Below are 18,777 nucleotides of genomic sequence, written 5' to 3'. Positions count from 1 at the left end.
CTTCTCTTCCCAGTCTTCTCCCTCTACAACTCATCATTGTCCCACCACCAATCCCCTGGGCTCTGAGCCTTCTTTTCCCTTGGTGGTTCCCCGGCTGGTTCTTCCCACCATTCCTCTGCATCCAACTAGTCCGTGACAGCTGGGCTCAAGAGGAGTGGGTTATGAGAACACATGCATGCCTGATGCAAGATGAGGGGCTGCAGAAGCAATGTGCCATGCTTCGTGACATTACCAGGGTCTGCCCAGTGTGACATCACCACAGGTCACCCCTACATCTCAGGTTTGGGGCCTGAAATCCTGGCAACTCTACTAGTCAGTTCAGCGAGGCATGAAAAAGGTAGGTAGGTGGCTGGGAGACAATCTTGGTAGAAAGGAAAGTAATACTGACTGATGGCTGGGTGGAAAACTGCAACACATTTTAATAACTGTGGAAATACAAGACATCCCATCAGTATTGGCATTCTGCTGGCTCTTGAAGAAACACCTATTCCCCTACATGATCTCCTGACTTGAACCTCCTGTTTTAATTGCTCTTTTAACTCCTAAAAGCCATGCTGCTTTAATAGGCTTATTTCACTGTACAACTTCATTGCAAGTGCTTATTTTCATGTTTTGATGAAATTGCTTTCTTGTGTATTTTAAGTACAGTGGTACCTCGGGTTACATACACTTCAGGTTACAGACTCCACTAACCCAGAAATAGTACCTCAGGTTAAGAACTTTGCTTCAGGATGAGAACAGAAATCGTGCTCCAGCAGTGCAGCGGCAGCAGCAGGAGGCCCCATTAGCTAAAGTGGTGCTTCAGGTTAAGAACAGTTTCAGGTTAAGAACAGACCTCCGGAACAAATTAAGTACGTAACCAGAGGTACCACTGTATTGTGTTTTTATTTTCTCTAATTGCTTTCATGCTTATGAAGCACTTAGAAGCCACCTTGGCGGTATATAAATTAGCAAATTATAAGAGAATTTCTGCAGTTCCTCCCTAGATTTGCCAATCTGTTCAAACAACAAAATACAGAAGTGAGAGCACCAGCTTTATTTGCAGCTTCGCTTGAAATACAGTCAATTGGGTGGGTGGTGGTGGGGAAGCAACATTGCAACTGTAGACCAAAACGGTTAAGAACAAGGAAGAAGAGAAATCTTAGTTAAAGCCATAGCAGATTACACTTTCTAGAAATATGTGTGAATACCACTAAGTATTCTTCCTTTTTTTTTTCCAAAGGGAGTATGCACCACTTAGAGAAGTTCTGTTCAACTTTCAGTTTAACAGAGGTTATGAACATTATGTTGACACGACTATACATGCAAATTACATTCCGCAGAAAGGACGGGGGAAATGTGGTTTGTGGTTTATCTTGTTTCGACTTCACAAAACAAACCATCTACAATCATTTTCCAACTCTTCTCTATTGACATATGTGATATGTCTCCAACAACAACCATTTAAAAAACAATGGACAGTGATTTCCCCTACCTTAATGAAGAGAACACATTTATCAAAAGCAGGGACTTTAAAAGAAAGTTGTTGTTATTTATATTTTTACTGTTGTAACTCCATGAAGTGCAAATTTTGCTGTATGTATCCTATACCCCATATAGCAAAAGGAACAGGCCCAGTGTGGGGGAATCTATAGCCCCACAGATGTTGAACTCCAACTCACATCAGCCCCATACAGCATGTCAAGGATGATGGGAGCTGAGGTCCAATGACTTCTAGAGGGCCACACATTCTCAACATCTGGAGTAAGAACTGTTGTGGAGTCATGGTTTGTTTCAGTCTAAACAAACCATGATTTGTAGCCACTATCTGTTCTGGCTTACTGATCATGGTTTGAGCAAAAAATAAGAACACACACACACACAACCCAAACAACCACAATCCCCAATTTGTACATAACACTTAGTCAAGGATTGTGGTTTGTTTTTCCCATGCATTGATGGGGAGGAGCACAGTGGCCCAGATTAGTGGAATAATGGTAAACCACTCACTCTGGTTTCCTGTGACGTGTGGATTGACCTACAGATTGAGTAAAGTATTCCCAAGAAATGGGGAAGCTACAACTACTGCTGCCGCCACCACTGCCTGTAAGAACTGCCAGGGACATTAAAGTAGAACAAGACAGGGAGGGACAAGAAGGGAGGGAATTTACAACAAAAAGCACCTGCCGCATTTGGATTGTATGCAAAAAATCTATAGTCATTTTTACTTCCCTATTCCACACAGTGCACAGAGTCTGGAAAGCCCTTCAGGGTTTGAACTGAGCGTGTGTTCCCCAGGCACTGATTTAGGGCAAGGTCCCCTTCAGCCACACATCCTCCTTGCCTAATGTATGCCTAGCCTGCTTATGCCCAGGGCTTCAGCTTCCAACATATCAGGAATTTTTTTACATAGAGATACTTTCCAACAAGCAACCCCACTTGCATGTATTGTGAGCTGATGACATCCTTCAGAACCAGGTGCCTCCTCCATACATTTAAATGGGATATAGAGGTCACACCAGACAAGTGAGGTAGGCAGAACCTCTCCCTGCTTACCTCCCCATATCGTTATGCCACCTCCTGCATTTCTCTCTCAGCTGAGCCTCCGGCATCATAGTTCAACTAAGGAGAAAGACAGCTGGGCAGGTCAGTGGACCACCAGAGAGCATCCTTAACAGCAGATCCCTGATGCCCGCTATAGGCCTTCTTAAACAAAAAACTCTCATCCAGACGGCTGCCTCCCTCCCCGCAACCACAATGCCCTGGAAATTCTGGGGAAATCGCTTCTGCTTGGAATTGTGGTCAGAATCAAGGAACAAATGGTGGAGAGTGTCACTACTGTAGGTGGGGGTCCACAAGAAGACACTTTGCTGAGGGCACACCCAGACCTGGAGTCACTCCTGATTGCTGTGATTATCAGTTTTACTCATCGAATTGCTGAACCAGTGCAAGCTCTGACAATTTCAGTGGGGCCTGCACCACTCTACAAAGATTTTAGAGATGCTTCGATGGTAGGCCTTAAAACCAGGGATGGAGAACTTGTGGCCCTCCTGATGTTGTTAGACAACATCTCCCATCATCTCTGACCACCAACCATGTTGGTTGGGGCAGATGGGAGTTGGAGTCTAGAGGGTCACAAGTTCCCCCATCCCTGCCCTAAATCATCTGCCCAGTGCAGACACATTTGAGACAATAAGAACACTTCAAGCTTGGGTTTCCCATTAGACTTGACATTTGACATTTACTGCTTTGACTGCCCGCTGCCCCCATCAGCACATCCACTTCTACTCCTCACTTAAAAGTCTTTTCTTCCACAGAGTACGGGATCTTCTTTAGGTGAGTTCAACCATTCAAGGAAACATGAGGTGCTACGTGGTGCTACGTGGGTGCTAAACAATATAAATTGATATCCAAGTTCTCCTCCATGCACAAAAATGAATAAAGTCTATAAATAGTTGATTTTCACAGGACCTTAAGCTTGAACGGAATCTTATATTATTCTAGAATAATATAAAACTTGATCCTAAAGTTTCAGGCCAGTGTATCTATTACCAGGGGGAAAAATCAGCTTCTGTGATCCTTAGAGTTTGGGACATTTCCCCCAAGTCAAGGATGGGGAACCTCCAGATGTTGGTTGGACTACAACTCCCAGCATCCCTTATCATTGGCCATGCTGTCTCGGACTAATGGGAGTCCGAGACCAACAACATGTGGATGGCTACAGCATTTCCATCCCTCTTCTAAACATTTATATATTGAAGTCTTATCTAGTAACACATAAGAGAAACAAAATCACTCTCTTTAACTCGGGCTATGGCTATACAGTACCACTGAAACAAATCCTTCTTTTTTCTTTTAAACACTGGCTGACCTTTACTCGCAACTTGCAAGTGACCGCCCTATCTATTGATTTTTATTAATAATACGTTCCAGGCAAGCATGTTTATGATAGCAGCCTTACTCATGATTTCCGGTAAGAGTTTAAACAGAGCCAAATACATGTTAGAATTTATTTATTTTTTGGCAAAAAAAAAATCTTTATCACAAAATGTACAGTCTCTCAAATATTTTATATGGTCTCTTGAACAATGGTATACAATGCATTTCAGTGTAAATTTGACAAATGTTTATGTTTTGGGGTCCAAGAAAGGAAGTATTTATATGGCTTTAATTAGTGACAGTTGAAAATTGTCGTTTTGTTCAGGACGTTTGTTTATAATGGCAGTTTGCAGAGAAATGTTTTATCTTCCTCTTCTAAGGCTGTGTATACAAGAGTCAAAACCTACAGTTGAGTATTAACCTACTGTCCCTTATACTCTTTTTAAAAAAAGTTATTCTATTCCTGCTGTCCTCCTTTTGTTTTTATTTTTCACAGATTCGTTAGGTTTCAGGTTTTTGATGTTTAGATTAAAGGTAAAGGTACCCCTGCCCGTACGGGCCAGTCTTGACAGACTCTAGGGTTGTGTGCTCATCTCACTCTATAGGCCGGGAGCCAGCGCTGTCCGAAGACACTTCCGGGTCACGTGGCCAGTGTGACAAGCTACGTCTGGCGAGCCAGCGCAGCACACGGAACGCCATTTACCTTCCCGCTAGTAAGCGGTCCCTATTTATCTACTTGCACCCAAGGGTGCTTTCGAACTGCTAGGTTGGCAGGCGCTGGGACCGAACGACGGGAGCGCACCCTGCCGCGGGGATTTGAACCGCCGACCATGCGATCGGCAAGTCCTAGGCGCTGAGGTTTTACCCACAGCGCCACCCGCGTCCCTTAGATGTTTAGATTAGCCCACTGATAAAGACGTACGATGCTGACAGTCTGTTTGACTTTATCCCATGAAAGAAAATAGTTCTCACTGTACCTGATAAAATTCCCGAAGCCAATTCTTCTGTAAATTTTCTGGCTGGAAAATAAACAAATAAAACAAAATTAATATATGACTTCTGTAATACAGACAAGGCAAAATGACTAAGCGAAAGACACAAGCACTGATTTTAGCATGTGCACACTTAAAAGGAGCATTTCAATTACACACAAATAAGACTTTTGATTTTTGTGATGTTGGAAGTTGATATTGCTTCTCTCAGGCACACAACCAATAAACTTTTCACCAAAGGCATTTTGATATAGTGAGTTTCATTCAATGTTCTCTTCAGAGCAGAACCACTGAAATGAACAAGCATGACTAATCTAGGACCATTAATTTTAGTAAGTAATTAGTAATTTTAGTAACACTGGATACAACTCACTATATTTAATTAATTTAAAGCATTTGTGTCCTGCTCCTCAGCCAAAAAAGGCTCTCACAGTGGCTTACATAAATTCAAAACAAGACATTCCCTATCTGCAGGCTTACAAGTTTTGTTTTATAAAAAAAAATTAAAAATACAAGGGAAAAAAGGAAAATCAAAACTCAGACACCAATTTCTAGACCATTGTTCCTGTATTGACCAGCTGACACAGTTCTGAGGCAGGAAGGTAGCTGATGGAGCTGAGACTCCAACAAAGGCGATGGAGTAAGCCCTGCTTCCTCTCTCCTGTTGATGCAGTTTGATGGAATGGCAGCCCGCAGGTGACATTTAAGGGAGGAGCTGATGGAGCTGACCTGTCCCAGCAGAGTCAATGGATCATTATGGTTGTGAGTCTGAGTCTTGGAAGACCTGCTCCCCGCCTTGAAGGCCTTCTTCCACCTGGCTGGGGTGGGCGGGCCCCTGGTTGAATCCAGCTACAAAACCTGAGACTCTTGGGCTGGGGTATTGTTTGGTGAGGTTTGTTTGGGGTGAGGTGGCGGTGGTTGCTGTTATTGATATCAAATATTTTGGTATCTTTATTTTGTATATTTATTATGATTCGTTCATAATAACTGAGAATTGATATTCTCATAGCACCGCTCGCCAGGCTATACAGCAGACGTTTTTTCTGGAACCAAAACTCAGATACAACGGTACCTCAGTTTTCGAACATAATCCTTTCCGGAAGACTGTTCAAGTTCTGAAACGTTCGAAAACCAAAAACTCAATAGCCGACAGCTAGGCCACAGGATCTTGCATTCAGCAGAAGTCACGTGGCATGTTACTTGAGGGTTTATGGCATTTGAAAACCGAAATGTTTATCAATGGAGATGTTCAAATACTGAGGTACTACTGTACATAGAAAGTTGAACTGGAAGCAGATATTACAAAAAAATGAAAAACATGGGGCTGCTGCTGGAGACACTTGCCACGCTTGAAATGCGGGGGAATAATGAAACGAATGTGTGTGTTTTTAACTGCACCCACCCTGCCAGACCTGGAAATAGCAGGCAGAGCTGTTGATAAGTTGCTGGAGTCATAGCACCCCAGCAGGCTCACCACTGGTAACTGCTCTGGGCACTCCAGGGAGCAGGTCTTCCAGGACTGACAGGCCAAGATATTGCAATGGTGTCCACCGATAGTATTACTTGTACAGCTCAGTGCACAAATTAGACTATCTAAAAGCATTGTGAGCTGCTTGCTGGAAGCAGGGGAGGCAGGAACGTGACGATCTAATAAAAATTATGGGAGAAGGGGAATGGAATGAAATACACAGGAAGATATCAGGGCTAAACGGCTGGCACCTAAACTAGAAACACTCCACACTGCAACACTTCGTTGCAGGTCCCACTTGTTAACTTCTAATAGACATATTTTACCGAAAACAGTGATTTATAGGTTGTCACAAAAAGAGAAAGGAAAATATTTTTACGGTTCTCGGGTAATGACGTCAAAGCTTTATGTTTTCTGTGTGACTAATTATCGGTTTTAAACTGTCAAGAGCTACAATTCCGAAAAGCAAAATGAAGAAAATGTTTTGGCGCCACTTTCAGTTTGGAAAACAAATACGAGAAGAGAGTCGCATCAGTTCAGGGCATTTTCAAACATCACAAGCCTTCCACGCCACCATGTTATATTCACTGCAAGCCTTTTAAACAATTAATATGGCAGACTGAGTTTGTTACACAAACGGGAAGTTGGCTCTCAGTGGCTGGAATGCAAATTCACAAGCCTCTGGTGTACAACCACCTCCAAACAGGGAACAGCTCCTAGTCAACTGAATCCTTGCAAAAACTGCAAAACTCAACACCAGAAAAAAAAGCCACAAAACAAATTTATGTCCAAGGCAGTCAGTCAACGGTGTTATGAAAAGGGATCGCTGCACTATAAAATACTTTATGGCAGCTGTTTTATAGATGCCAAATAATTCCAGCATTACACAAGGAGAGGACAGAGGTATGGGAAAGGCAAACCAGCCATAGAGCTGGTAACTTATTTTTATTCCTGCTCAGCGGCTGCACGGCGTTCTGGAAAATTACATAGAAAATTCACAGACCTATAATCACAAATGCCAACTATCATTTGACATGCTTTTAAAGCCTGTCAGTATAGCATTTTATATATATATATAAAGGCAGTTAAGACTGTTCTTACTCATAAGAGCATAAAGAGAGCTCTGCTGGAACAGCTCATGGAAGGCCATCGAGAAAGTAACAAATCTATTTCCAAAGCCATTTGGGTATTCTGGCAAATGTGAAGGCCTTTCCAGTGGTGACGCCCCAGTTGTGGAATGCCCTCCTTTCCCCTCTTTATCTTTGTGGTGCCAGGTGAAAGCCTTATTTTCCTAGGCACTGTATATTTAACTTTTAGTGCTTTTTCATGCATGTTTTCAATGGTGTGATGTTTCTGGTTTTCTCTCTTCCATTTCCATTGTGATCACCAAGTCACAAGTTACCATTTGCAAAACTGTATTGTTCAAAGCCTTGTTCAAAGCAGTGTTGCTGACTGGTGTGTGAAATCAGCCATGGCTACTACATCTTCCTAGCCATCTTCTATACAGTGGCGGCAAAGTTCCGGTTGCCACAGCCATGCTCTCTGCCTTTCAGTTTGGGCAGAAAGGGACAGCCTACCCAACCAGTCAACGTAGCCAAGAGAGTTTAGACACAGCCATTTTTCTCTGCACCAGGCACAGTCACAGGCAGATGATCAAGTGGGCTTGATGTGCACTTCTTTGCTGCCATGACTGCCACTAGGTAAGCTCCATGATGAACCCTCACCAGTGTTCAATTGCATTCGACTGCAGTTTCCCTCCACTCGCATTCGAACCGTCTCTCAGCTCGTTTCCTCGCTCTAAGTTCTGGAGTATACCAAGGAGCCACAAAGCAGGAGAAGGCATATTAAATTATCTATGGCCTTTCAAACTGTGTGTGTTGGGAGGGTATAGCTTTAGTTTGTTACTACATTGTGTCAGGGTGGATTTGATTTAAATCAAACAATTTAAATCACTAGTTAGTAGAACTTGATTTAAATCTTTTTTTTTTTTTTGTACAGCAAGACTTATTCTTGCTGGTATCATCTTAATACCGTGTTTACAACCAGATAAAGGTTTCATTTTTGGAATAATAAATGTTCAGAGTAGTTTTTACTGATTTGGTCATACTGTTAGAAATACAGTGGTGCCTCGCAAGACGAAAAGAATCCGTTCCGCGATTCTCTTCGTCTAGCGGTTTTTTCGTCTCGCGAAGCAACCCTATTAGCGGCTAAGCGGATTAGCGCTATTAGTGGTTTAGCGGCTTAGCGGCTATTAAAGGATTAGCGGCTAAGCTGCTAAAAGGCTATTAGCGGCTTTGAAAAAGGGGGGGGGGAGCGGGGAAAACCCCCCGCAAGACTAGCAAGACGTTTCGTCTTGCGAAGCAAGCCCATAGGGAAAATCGTCTTGCGAAGCAGCTCAGAAACGGAAAACCCTTTTGTCTAGCGGGTTTTCCGTCTTGCGAGGCATTCGTCTTGGGGGGCACCACTGTACATAGACAGATAATTATTTAATTATTGTGAGGTTTAATAAGTGAACTGTTTATATTTGGACAACTTTTCTGCTGTACTTTATTGGAAGGAGAAAAATAATCATTTCCTTAATAACAACTTAAACAATTTATTTAACTAAAACAATAACATTATAGCATATGTATCCATGTTTGTTAACTGATGTGGTTAAACAATTAAAAAAAAAAACTTTCCTGAGTTTTAGCACACATGAAAAACTTAAAACAAATCCTTATTTCCTGATGAATAGCCTTTGGACTATAATTTAACTTAAATAGAAAACTATCTTTAGAAATACTTTTCTTCCAAAAGCATTTTATTTTAAAAAACCGATATACCGTATTTTTCGCTCTATAACACGCACCCGACCATAACACGCACGTAGTTTTTAGAGGAGGAAAATCCGTAGGCATGCCACCCGTAGGCATTTCCTCCATAACACGCACAGACATTTCCCCTTACTTTCTAGGAGGAAAAAAGTGAGTGTTATGGTGCAAAAAATACGGTAATTTTTTTTAAAATCTGATTTTTTAAAAAAAATCAATGATTTTTATCCACCCTGCAATGTGTATTTTTGTGCTTTTATATTGGAAGCCGTCCTGTGATCCTCAGATGAAGGACAGTATAGAAACATAATACAATTAATATTTGCCATACCTTTATGGACCTACCTACATGTCCTTGTTCATGGCCAAGTGAATACACGAAGGCTAGGTTTGCTTGTAACACCAAACTGTAGCCTAATTGATGGTGTGTACAAGCCTGAGGCATTCCTTCCTCCCCTCCCCGCCTCCAGGATGACCACAAAGAGGGGATCAGAAGCTTTCACTTCTGTTTTCAACTTAACCACATTTTAGTGTTGCTTCTGAACTTGAAACTATGATTATTAACATTAACCGGTTCACTGAAAACAAGCCAGGATCTTTAACCAAGGTTCGACCTTTCGGCAAACCATAGTTATTACTAACCGCAGCTTGTCTGGATTCAAACATTATGAGAACTGTGGTTAGTTGAAAATGAGAGGGTTTTCGCCCAGCTGGAATATACCCTTGAACTTTGATCGTGCTTCTTGCTTTCCTGGGTGGAGAATGCTGGGGGTGGGTTACAGCTAGTTTACTGTGCAGAGGGAAAATTAACACTTTCGCTTGCAGTCCAGCCTTCATTATTAACGTGGCCTCCAGAATGTTGCCCAGAATGGAATGCAGACCTCAGTCTGAAAAGGTTCCCCTTTCCAGGTAGACCGAGCCTAAGAATTCCAGAGCAAAAGGGCACTTCACCATCCTATCAGCTTTACTGCTGCCATTAAGTTATGTGGCTGTGAAACAGAATACAGTAGTACCTTGGTTCTCAAACACCTTGGTTCTCAAACGCCAAAAACCCGGAAGTAAGTGTTTTGGTTTTTGAACGTTTTTCAGAAGCTGAACATCCAATGCGGTTGCTGGCTATTGTTTCCGGGGCACCTGCACCAATCAGAAGCTACGCCTTGGTTTTTGAACATTTCGGAAGTCAAACGGACTTCTGGAACGGATTAAGTTTGGCACTTTTGTTTTTGCTATTTACCGGTATTTTGCATTTTTGTTTTTAGGCTTTTTCGGATAATTTTTTTTTGTGACTGTGTGGAACCCAGTTCAGCTACTGATTGATTGATTGATTGATTGATTGTGTGACTGCAAAAATGGATAAAAGCCCCCCATCCAAACAACGACTATTATCAGTGCAGGTAAGATTTATTTTTTAAAATTTTTTTATCAACTATAATACTGTCTTATTTATTTTATAGTACAGTACATTGAATATTGCTTTCGTTTTATGGATCAATGGTCTCACTAGATAGTAAAATTCATGTTAAATTGCTGTTTTAGGGGTACTTTTTAAAAGTCTGGAACGGATTAATCCATTTTGCATTACTTTCTATGGGAAAGCATGCCTTGGTTTTGGAATGCTTTGGTTTTGGAACCGACTTCCGGAACAGATTGAGAACCAAGATACCACTGTATGGAGTTGGAGCTCATGAGCTCTGCTACGAGGCCTTGCCCTTTTAAGTAAGGCACAAACATGGCAACTGCAAAGCACAGTCTTGGACGTCACTCCATGGGTCTTCTATAAACTAATTTGTATTAGAAGGCAGCAGAGATTATGTCAAAACACAAAGGAAGCCGTGAGTGGAAACAGGAACAACCGCTGAATGCTGGATACAAAACTAATCACTAAATGTGACAGAGATTGTGAAACATTCTGCAAGGCTTACTGTATTTGGACACATATGAGTGAATCAAAGTTTTGGCTATTAGGCAACACACATTCCTATGGTGCTTAAAAGAATATACAAAACGACATTACAATTTTTCCTCTCGATCCTGTCTTCAATCAAATAAATGCATGCCACCCTTTATAGACTTTCATATAGCATTTATATAGCAATTCTGAGTAGAATATATTTGAACTTGTTTGTCTTCAGAGCCACTATGTGAAACAGAATAGTGCATTCAATTTTGAAGATGGAAATGGAGGCAATTAAGTAGTTAAAGTGGTTGAAGTGGGCAAATCCAAAAAACCCTCCAAAATCTCTGTCCACTGGGACATGTTGACAAGTGATGACATTTGAACAGATCACAGCTGGTGGTATTTGAATAAAATAAGAGTTTAGTTCCCATTTTAAAATATGTGGAAACTTCTTCCCACATATAAACTATCAGTTATTTGCTGCCGATATAAAATATAGTAAAAGTGAATAAATAAATCACCAGCTGCCTTCACTGAATTTGTTCACCAGATGGCAGCAGGAAGACGATATTGTGGAACAAACAACGGCTTCGATGTCAGATCTACATAGAAAATGAACTTGCTGGGTTCTGTTCTAAAAGGCTTCCCGATAGTTTTTGAAACAACACACTGAGTCAAAGGTCACTTCATCTCTGCAAAGAGATCCTGGTTGAACTTCCTGGAAAACCAAGGTGGTATTTCCATTGGTCAGCCAGTCCCTGACATCAGAGAGGTAGTTGTCTGTATTCTTTAGAAATCCGTCATACTCAAGGAAAACCATTTAGTTATTCCGTCAACAAACGAAGACTTAGTTTACAGAACATATAATGGGGCCTTCTTGACAGCAGAGCCCATGTTATGGAACAATTCCTCGTCCCCACCCAAGGCCAGGCTGGTACCAACACTGTTTGCAGTTTACACCACCAGATTTATATATATATATATATATATATATATATATATATATATATATATATATTCTGCCAGGCGCTTCGGAATTAAGAGTGGGCCTGCTTTCTTGAGTACTGTATATTGGATATGAATTTTACACTATGTACAGCAGATTTTATAAACATTTCATTGCCAATTTTATATATGTAGCCAACCCTCTGGTAATTTTTAATGACCAACGGTGGAATATTGAATAAAAATAGATAAATAATCAAATTTCACTTAATGCAAAACGTATGGGAGTATTTCTCTGTGGGCATAGTGAAAATAACACCCTGCAATGGATGCTAGTTCCTCCCAACTGCCAAATAAGGCAGCTGAGGCAAGCACACACGAGGAATTTCACCAGGAAAAAAAGTCACCCTCTCCTATTTCAGATCCTTATTTGACTTCTTACATATACACACCCTTCTGAGCCAATGGGAGAGAGCATTCTGTCTTTTTCCCGTGGTTTGAATGTATTGGATTTGGAAGAATTCTGAATCTTGAAGTGCCTCAGGGGGACTTTGGGGCACAAAAGTAAAGCAGGAACAACTCGATGTGGAGAGCCCAAAGTGCTTCTGTTGGTATTTTTAGTGTTTGGTTGTAATTAGTTTAAAAGGATAAAATGAGAATTCCCTGGATGCCTAGATCAAGGTATGGGGCAAGTATTTTTTGGTGAGAAAAAGTCCCAGCAGAAATTTGAAATCACAAAAAATCCAGCAAAGTAAAGCATGGAAATATAGGCTGTTAGACTTTTTAAAATTTCTTCCAAAGGCTGTTATACCTTTTAAGTCCCCCCCCCCAAAGTTCCCCTTACTTCCCTTAGCAAGAAAAAGAAACCATGCATTTGGGAAGTTAAAAATGATTTACTTACAAACTCTTCAAAGGTGAGATTCATGTGCTTTTCCATAAAGCAGCAAGAAAGGAGAGGCTGTGCAACTTAATTTCAAAGTTCCTAAATTATTTGTATAAAAGCACAAAGATGGCTTGCTAAAGACACACAGTCTGGGCTTGTAGCAACCAGCCTAAACATCCTTCTTGGTCAGTTACATGGTGGAAAACAAAGAGAAGAAAGGCTTTTGGCAGGACTGCTTACTCTATAGTCCTCTATGAATTAACTAGAACTAAGCACATTGCTGATATGAAGCTGGTATTTACTCCACACCTTCATGGTGTCTAAGTGGCCCAGATGTTTAAAAAAATGCTGCAGGCAGCACCTGCCAAAAGCACCTACTTTTAGCGTCTCCTAAAAGTGAAATTAGTGGGAAATGGTACGGTGGGTCTGCAGTACTCATCAGACCTCCAAGACAGCAGTCACTGATTAATACTAGCAAGGAGAGGAGGAAAAGTGAGGTTGGGGCATCAGCAGGGCCAATAACTGCTTCTGTTGGTGCATTTATACTGTGCCGACTCCCCAATGCCTCACTCCTCCCCTTCCCAGGAAGCAGCAGCAACTCAACAGCCAGGAGGTCAGGTGTGTGCTAGGGCTGTGCAATAAATCGCCATGCCATTGAATAGAGGTATTGAAATAACATTGTGATAAGTGTTTCAACAGGGCAATATATCAGTAAACAACCGCTGGTGAAAAAAATAGGGAGAACCATTTTTATTTTCTGGTGGTGTTTATGTTGTTGGTTGCTCCTAAATAGCTTTCCTCCATCTTAAAAAGGAAGGGTTGTTTTGCTTGCTTGCCTTCCCTCCCTTTGATAAAAAGGGAGAGAGTGGTGGGATGAGGGCTTGGGGGGGGGGTTCTGTGGGGAGGGAAAGAGGGGAGAAGATATAGCTGGCTGCCTTATGCTGAAATGGGACGTTGGGTACTATGTGAGAATGATGGGGAGGGTGTTTTTCGGTGAGCAGTGCAAGCAAATGCATGTCTACTCACGAGCATGCCCTACTGAATTCAATGAGGCTTACTCCCAGGAAAGGAGAAGTTTAGGTGAACTCAGTGGAGCTTATGCATGCATAGATTCCACTTAGACCTCTGATTGGGGAAGCAGAAGCAATATGACTAGTAAATCAATTAAACTACTCTTAAATGAGTTGAAAATGTATTAAATATATTATATGGAAGTTTATTTAATATTTTTATTAAATCTACCACTTCTTTACATTTTAAGGCCGTCGACCGCCGCAGGGAGCCTCGTCAAGGACCTCGGCTGCTGTGGGAAAGCGCGGCACACCCTCCATCGCTGCGGGGAGGTATGGCGGGACCCTCTGCCACCACAGGGAGGCGCAGCAAAGTCCTCTGCTGCTGCGAAGTGCAGCACACCCTCTGCCATTGCGGGGAGGTATGGCATTACAAAGGGACTGCCCAATGTATGCGTCCTTTTGGACCCAGAAGAGGGTGGGGGCATAACAGTTTTATGTGTGCTTTGCTGACTTGTGTGGTGGCCAGGAAAGGAACCCTCGCACAAAATGGCCGCAACCTGGACTGTATTGCAGTTCAAGGACACATTCCAGCCAAATAAAAGAGGGCACAGAGAAGGACTAGTGAAGGGTACTGCCTGAGAAGAAATGTTGCCAAGTGATGATCCTGAGGGCCTGATAGGGAGGAGCTGGTGGGCCAAATTTGTTGCGCACACACCCGGGCTACTTCTGTCTTACACAGTCAACAGAAATATTTTGGTTCATTTATTAGCTTTTTTCTACACAGTACTACACATATTTTGAACAGCCAGTTGCTCCCCCCACTCCATTGTCCCTGCTAGCTTCTTTTTTAGAACTGCAAAAGTATGTAGAATCTCTCTTAAAATAACAGGATATGTGCACAGTTCACCACCTCTCATTTCAACTAAACACTATTTCGACCTTTTCCTGAAATTCTGAGTCCTACCAATGCTAGCTCATTTTATGCATGTGTGTGTGTGTTTTAAATTTGGAGTGCTTATAATATTGGTCAGGAACATAAAGCAATAGGCCTGCAAGCACATGGATACCACATGAGCTGCTAAGTTACTGAAACAAAGAATGCTTCACAACACACAGCTAATTTCTTAACTTCCCAACACTCACATGCCCGGCAAAACTATATATTTTTAGACAAAGCTGAAATAATACCAGCAACTAGAATACAGAAGCGAGGAGGGGGTAAAGTTTACTGACCCCTTTTGAAGTTTCCCTAAAATTACTTTATGAAGAAAGTTGCATACAAATATAAGGCATGTTTGTAATATTAACAAAACGAGTGGTAACCCTTTGAAAGATGCACACTTGAGGCTCTGTATGTAAACACTCCTGTTCGTGGTTAAAATAACATTTTCTTGAGACAGGGATGTGAATTGTGTGGCTCCAGATGTTTGACTACAACTCCAATCATCCCTGACTGTCAGGAGTGAGCAAGCAGTAAATCACACCGTGCAAGTTGGAGTTAACTCTTTATTGCTAATAGCAAGATTGGCATGGATTTTCCAGAGTGTCAGGTCTAATGAGCACAGCGGCTCAGTCCTGTGGATCAGTTGCGGAGACTGAAAGTCCCCACCTTTAAGTATGCTAAGTTGCCATTAGCTTTTACAAAAAGCTGTGTTTTACTGAATTTTAAATGAGTCAGTGTTAGACCGGACAGGACTTTCCCTGACAACGGAGTGAACAAAATAGGCTGCTCCTGGGAGTTGTCTTGCAAATAGACAGGAACCCTCATACTCTCTCCAGCAGCACCTTTTATATTAAAAAAGGAGAGCTAATATATAGTAATTAGAGGCTTTGATATCAGAATTTTGCTTTCTGATTTAAAGTAAATGGGAAGTGAAATAGAACTGGTTGGGAAATCATGCAATACATAAGCACTAGAAAGATCAAGACTTGAGAGTACTTTGACTGGCTATTTCATGCCAGAAACCTTAAAAGGATTGATAACCTGACAAAGTGAATCATTAAAATTGCAAGGTTTAAATGGCAATACCGCCCGCTTAGTATTTCACATTCTTGCTCACATGTAATATAATAGCGTTGGGAAGAACCCAAAGGAGTATTCAGTTCAATTGCCTGCCCGCAGACAAGACCAAGTATAATATATATCCTCCTATTTAAGGATAGACAGATGCAGAAAGGATACAAATTCCTTTTGAAAATTTCTTTTACAGAAAACTTATCCGGAGAACAAAATTAACAAGACTCCAACCAAAGTTCACTGAAGAACAATACATGCCAAAATATATCTTTCATAGCTCCCGCTCAAAACATCTTAATGAAAAGTTACCAAATCTAGTTCCCAACCAGTGATTCCCTTTCATTCTGCTCAAGTTTCAACACTGAGAGAATTAGGCTACATTCCTATACCCATTTGCCTGAGGTTAAACCCCATTTAATTCAAGGGACTTCTGAGTAGACATGTGCAGGATGGTGCAGTATATTACTTGATTGTTCTGTTTCTCAGTTTTGAAGGTCTGTAAGATATTAGCCTTTCGATGTGGTAAAACTGGCAGGTCCAGTACATCTGCTATTTCTGCCATCTTTAAAATGTAAGTCCTTAGCAATCTGTTGCTACTATGCTTTGTTGTCTTAAAAAAAGACTGTGCACATTTAATACCGGACGAAGAAATCTGTTTCTCAGTTTTGAAGGTCTGTAAGATATTAGCCTTTCGATGTGGTAAAACTGGCAGGTCCAGTACATCTGCTATTTCTGCCATCTTTAAAATGTAAGTCCTTAGCAATCTGTTGCTACTATGCTTTGTTGTCTTAAAAAAAGACTGTGCACATTTAATACCGGACGAAGAAATCTGAAAATTTTAACACCTAGAGATATAGCACTACCATCTGGATATCTTAAAAATTATGCTTATAAGAGGCTAATGGTTCAGAGTTTGATCCTAGCATTTAGAAATGTTAAATACACCTCCAGTATGCACAATTAAATTGTCAAAATAGAAGAAAGAGAGCATTCAAGTTCCTAGGTTAGGCCCTGATTTATGGAACAAAGTTTCACAGCAGAAAGACAAATAGAAAGATTAAATACTGCAGGGCTTTTTAAAAACAAAACAAAACAAACAAAAAACACCCCACCTTCCCCTCTATAATTTATATCGATCCTTTACTCAATACACTCAAGACATTACACACAATGGCGATAAAATACCACCAAGAACAATGGATTAAATTCTCACAGAGGAAAACATTACAAAAACCAATATGGTTTGCTGAAACAATAGAGGCACGAAGAAGGCCAAGACAGATCTTTCCCAGGAGGCTGGACACCACAGTCACAGCAAAGTTCTCTATTGAAGGAGTGATCTACACTATCAGGATCCTATTTACTAACCACAAACTTATTCTACAAAAGTAGATCCTTATGTAGCCAAAACAGCCTCATCCATGACAAGTTGGACTGATAGTTACAGGTCGTGGCTAAGAATGAGAGACCTTTCACATGATCCTGGGTTCAGACCCTGCTATGAACCATGATGGAAACATTGAAACTTGGACTGGTTGGGCGTGAAGACCCCCAAGACCTCCTAAAGAAAGACACAGTTGACACCAATATTAGCTTAAGGTTACTGGCATAATTTTGGCCACACTTTGTTGATTACAGAATGTGAGTGGTTTGCTTAGGCATTGGTTTGACTAGTTGCACCTACACCTCTGGCAGGGCAGCACTGACAACTGGACACTGGCAGAAGTCAGTAAGGGTAAACATACTGCGGGAGCAACGGTCCTACCACAGATGCAACCTCACCCCAAAATGCTCCCAGATGCTCTGGCGTGGCCCTAACCCCTGGAAGGGGGTCGGACAAAAGCATGGCGAGCACCTGGATTCCTTTAACGGAATACCCTATCACACATTGGGAGGGACAGGTGTGACAACCTCCCCTCACCACACCTTGAACCAATGCCTAACCGCCAAACCTTACAAAGTTGTGATGATTTGCTACGCGGCAGGTGAAACCCAAGTGGTACCAGCCAATCAGCCAAATGGGAAAATTCCTACCCGGCCCCCGGCCCAAATGCAGATGACCCACGACAGCATAGCAAGGTCATAATGAACCCTAAATATAGGGTGGGTGGGCGGGTGATGTGATGCATGAGATGCTAAGAGGAAGCTCGACGCAACGTGCAGTGGTATAAATAGGTCCCCCGGTTGCCAATTCTCTCAACCCCATTGGCCAGAATTACCCCAGCAACCGAGGGACCCAATCAGGTTCTTGTGGCTTTCCAAATGATCCCACCCACACAGACAGTGTCTTCGTGGATTTGTAATAAGAAGACGGGGCCTTGCTGGTTAACGTGACCCTAAGAGCAGGGCTTTCTTCAGCTGTAATTGCGGGAACCTCTCAGATGGGCACCATTGCCATTCTAAGACGACAAGGAAGGTGTTCATGGTGAGTTCTGGCACCTCTTTTCCTAGCAAAAAAATAGCACTGCCTAAGAGAGAGCAAAGCTGAAGGAACGCCAACGCAGAAAGAAAATTAAAGGGAACAAGAAAAGCCAAGGGCCAAGTTCAAAGATGGAGAAGAAACCACCACAGCCACACCTAAGGCACAAACAGCTAAACGGCAGAGATAAGGGAGATAAGCCCAGGGAGAAAAGGTAGGGCACACACCTTGAAACAACTAAAGGGCAGGATCCTTGGAGCACTAACATCAACAGAAGACTTTTCTTGGGAAACGGCGCAAGTATAAACTGCATCTGTAAAACGGAATGCTGCAATGACCAGCGGGTATGCAAGTTAACTTGGAGGACTGGGCCGAAAACAAAGTCAGCTTATTACATTTTTTAAAGGTCATGTCCCAATTTAACAAGGCGTATAACAGACATGGCCCTCAATCCACAAGCCAGTTAAAAGCC

At 41.9% G+C, this 18,777-nt stretch overlaps 1 protein-coding gene across 5 annotated transcripts in view; it reads right to left on the bottom strand.

Moving 5' to 3' along the window:
* The window catches only part of INPP5A (inositol polyphosphate-5-phosphatase A), a 243,600-nt gene that overhangs the window by 189,916 nt on the left and 34,907 nt on the right, over positions 1-18,777 (bottom strand). For all 5 annotated transcript variants that reach the window (XM_028729864.2, XM_077930404.1, XM_028729867.2 and 2 more), the window contains exon 2: positions 4,836-4,877. In XM_028729864.2, the coding sequence (XP_028585697.1) occupies positions 4,836-4,877 (42 nt within the window). The remainder of the gene's footprint in view (positions 1-4,835; positions 4,878-18,777) is intronic.

The sequence above is a fragment of the Podarcis muralis genome, chromosome 6, assembly GCF_964188315.1.
Source record: "Podarcis muralis chromosome 6, rPodMur119.hap1.1, whole genome shotgun sequence".
Classification (NCBI taxonomy): Eukaryota; Metazoa; Chordata; class Lepidosauria; order Squamata; family Lacertidae; genus Podarcis; species Podarcis muralis.
This window is presented reverse-complemented; position numbering and strand designations above follow the sequence as displayed.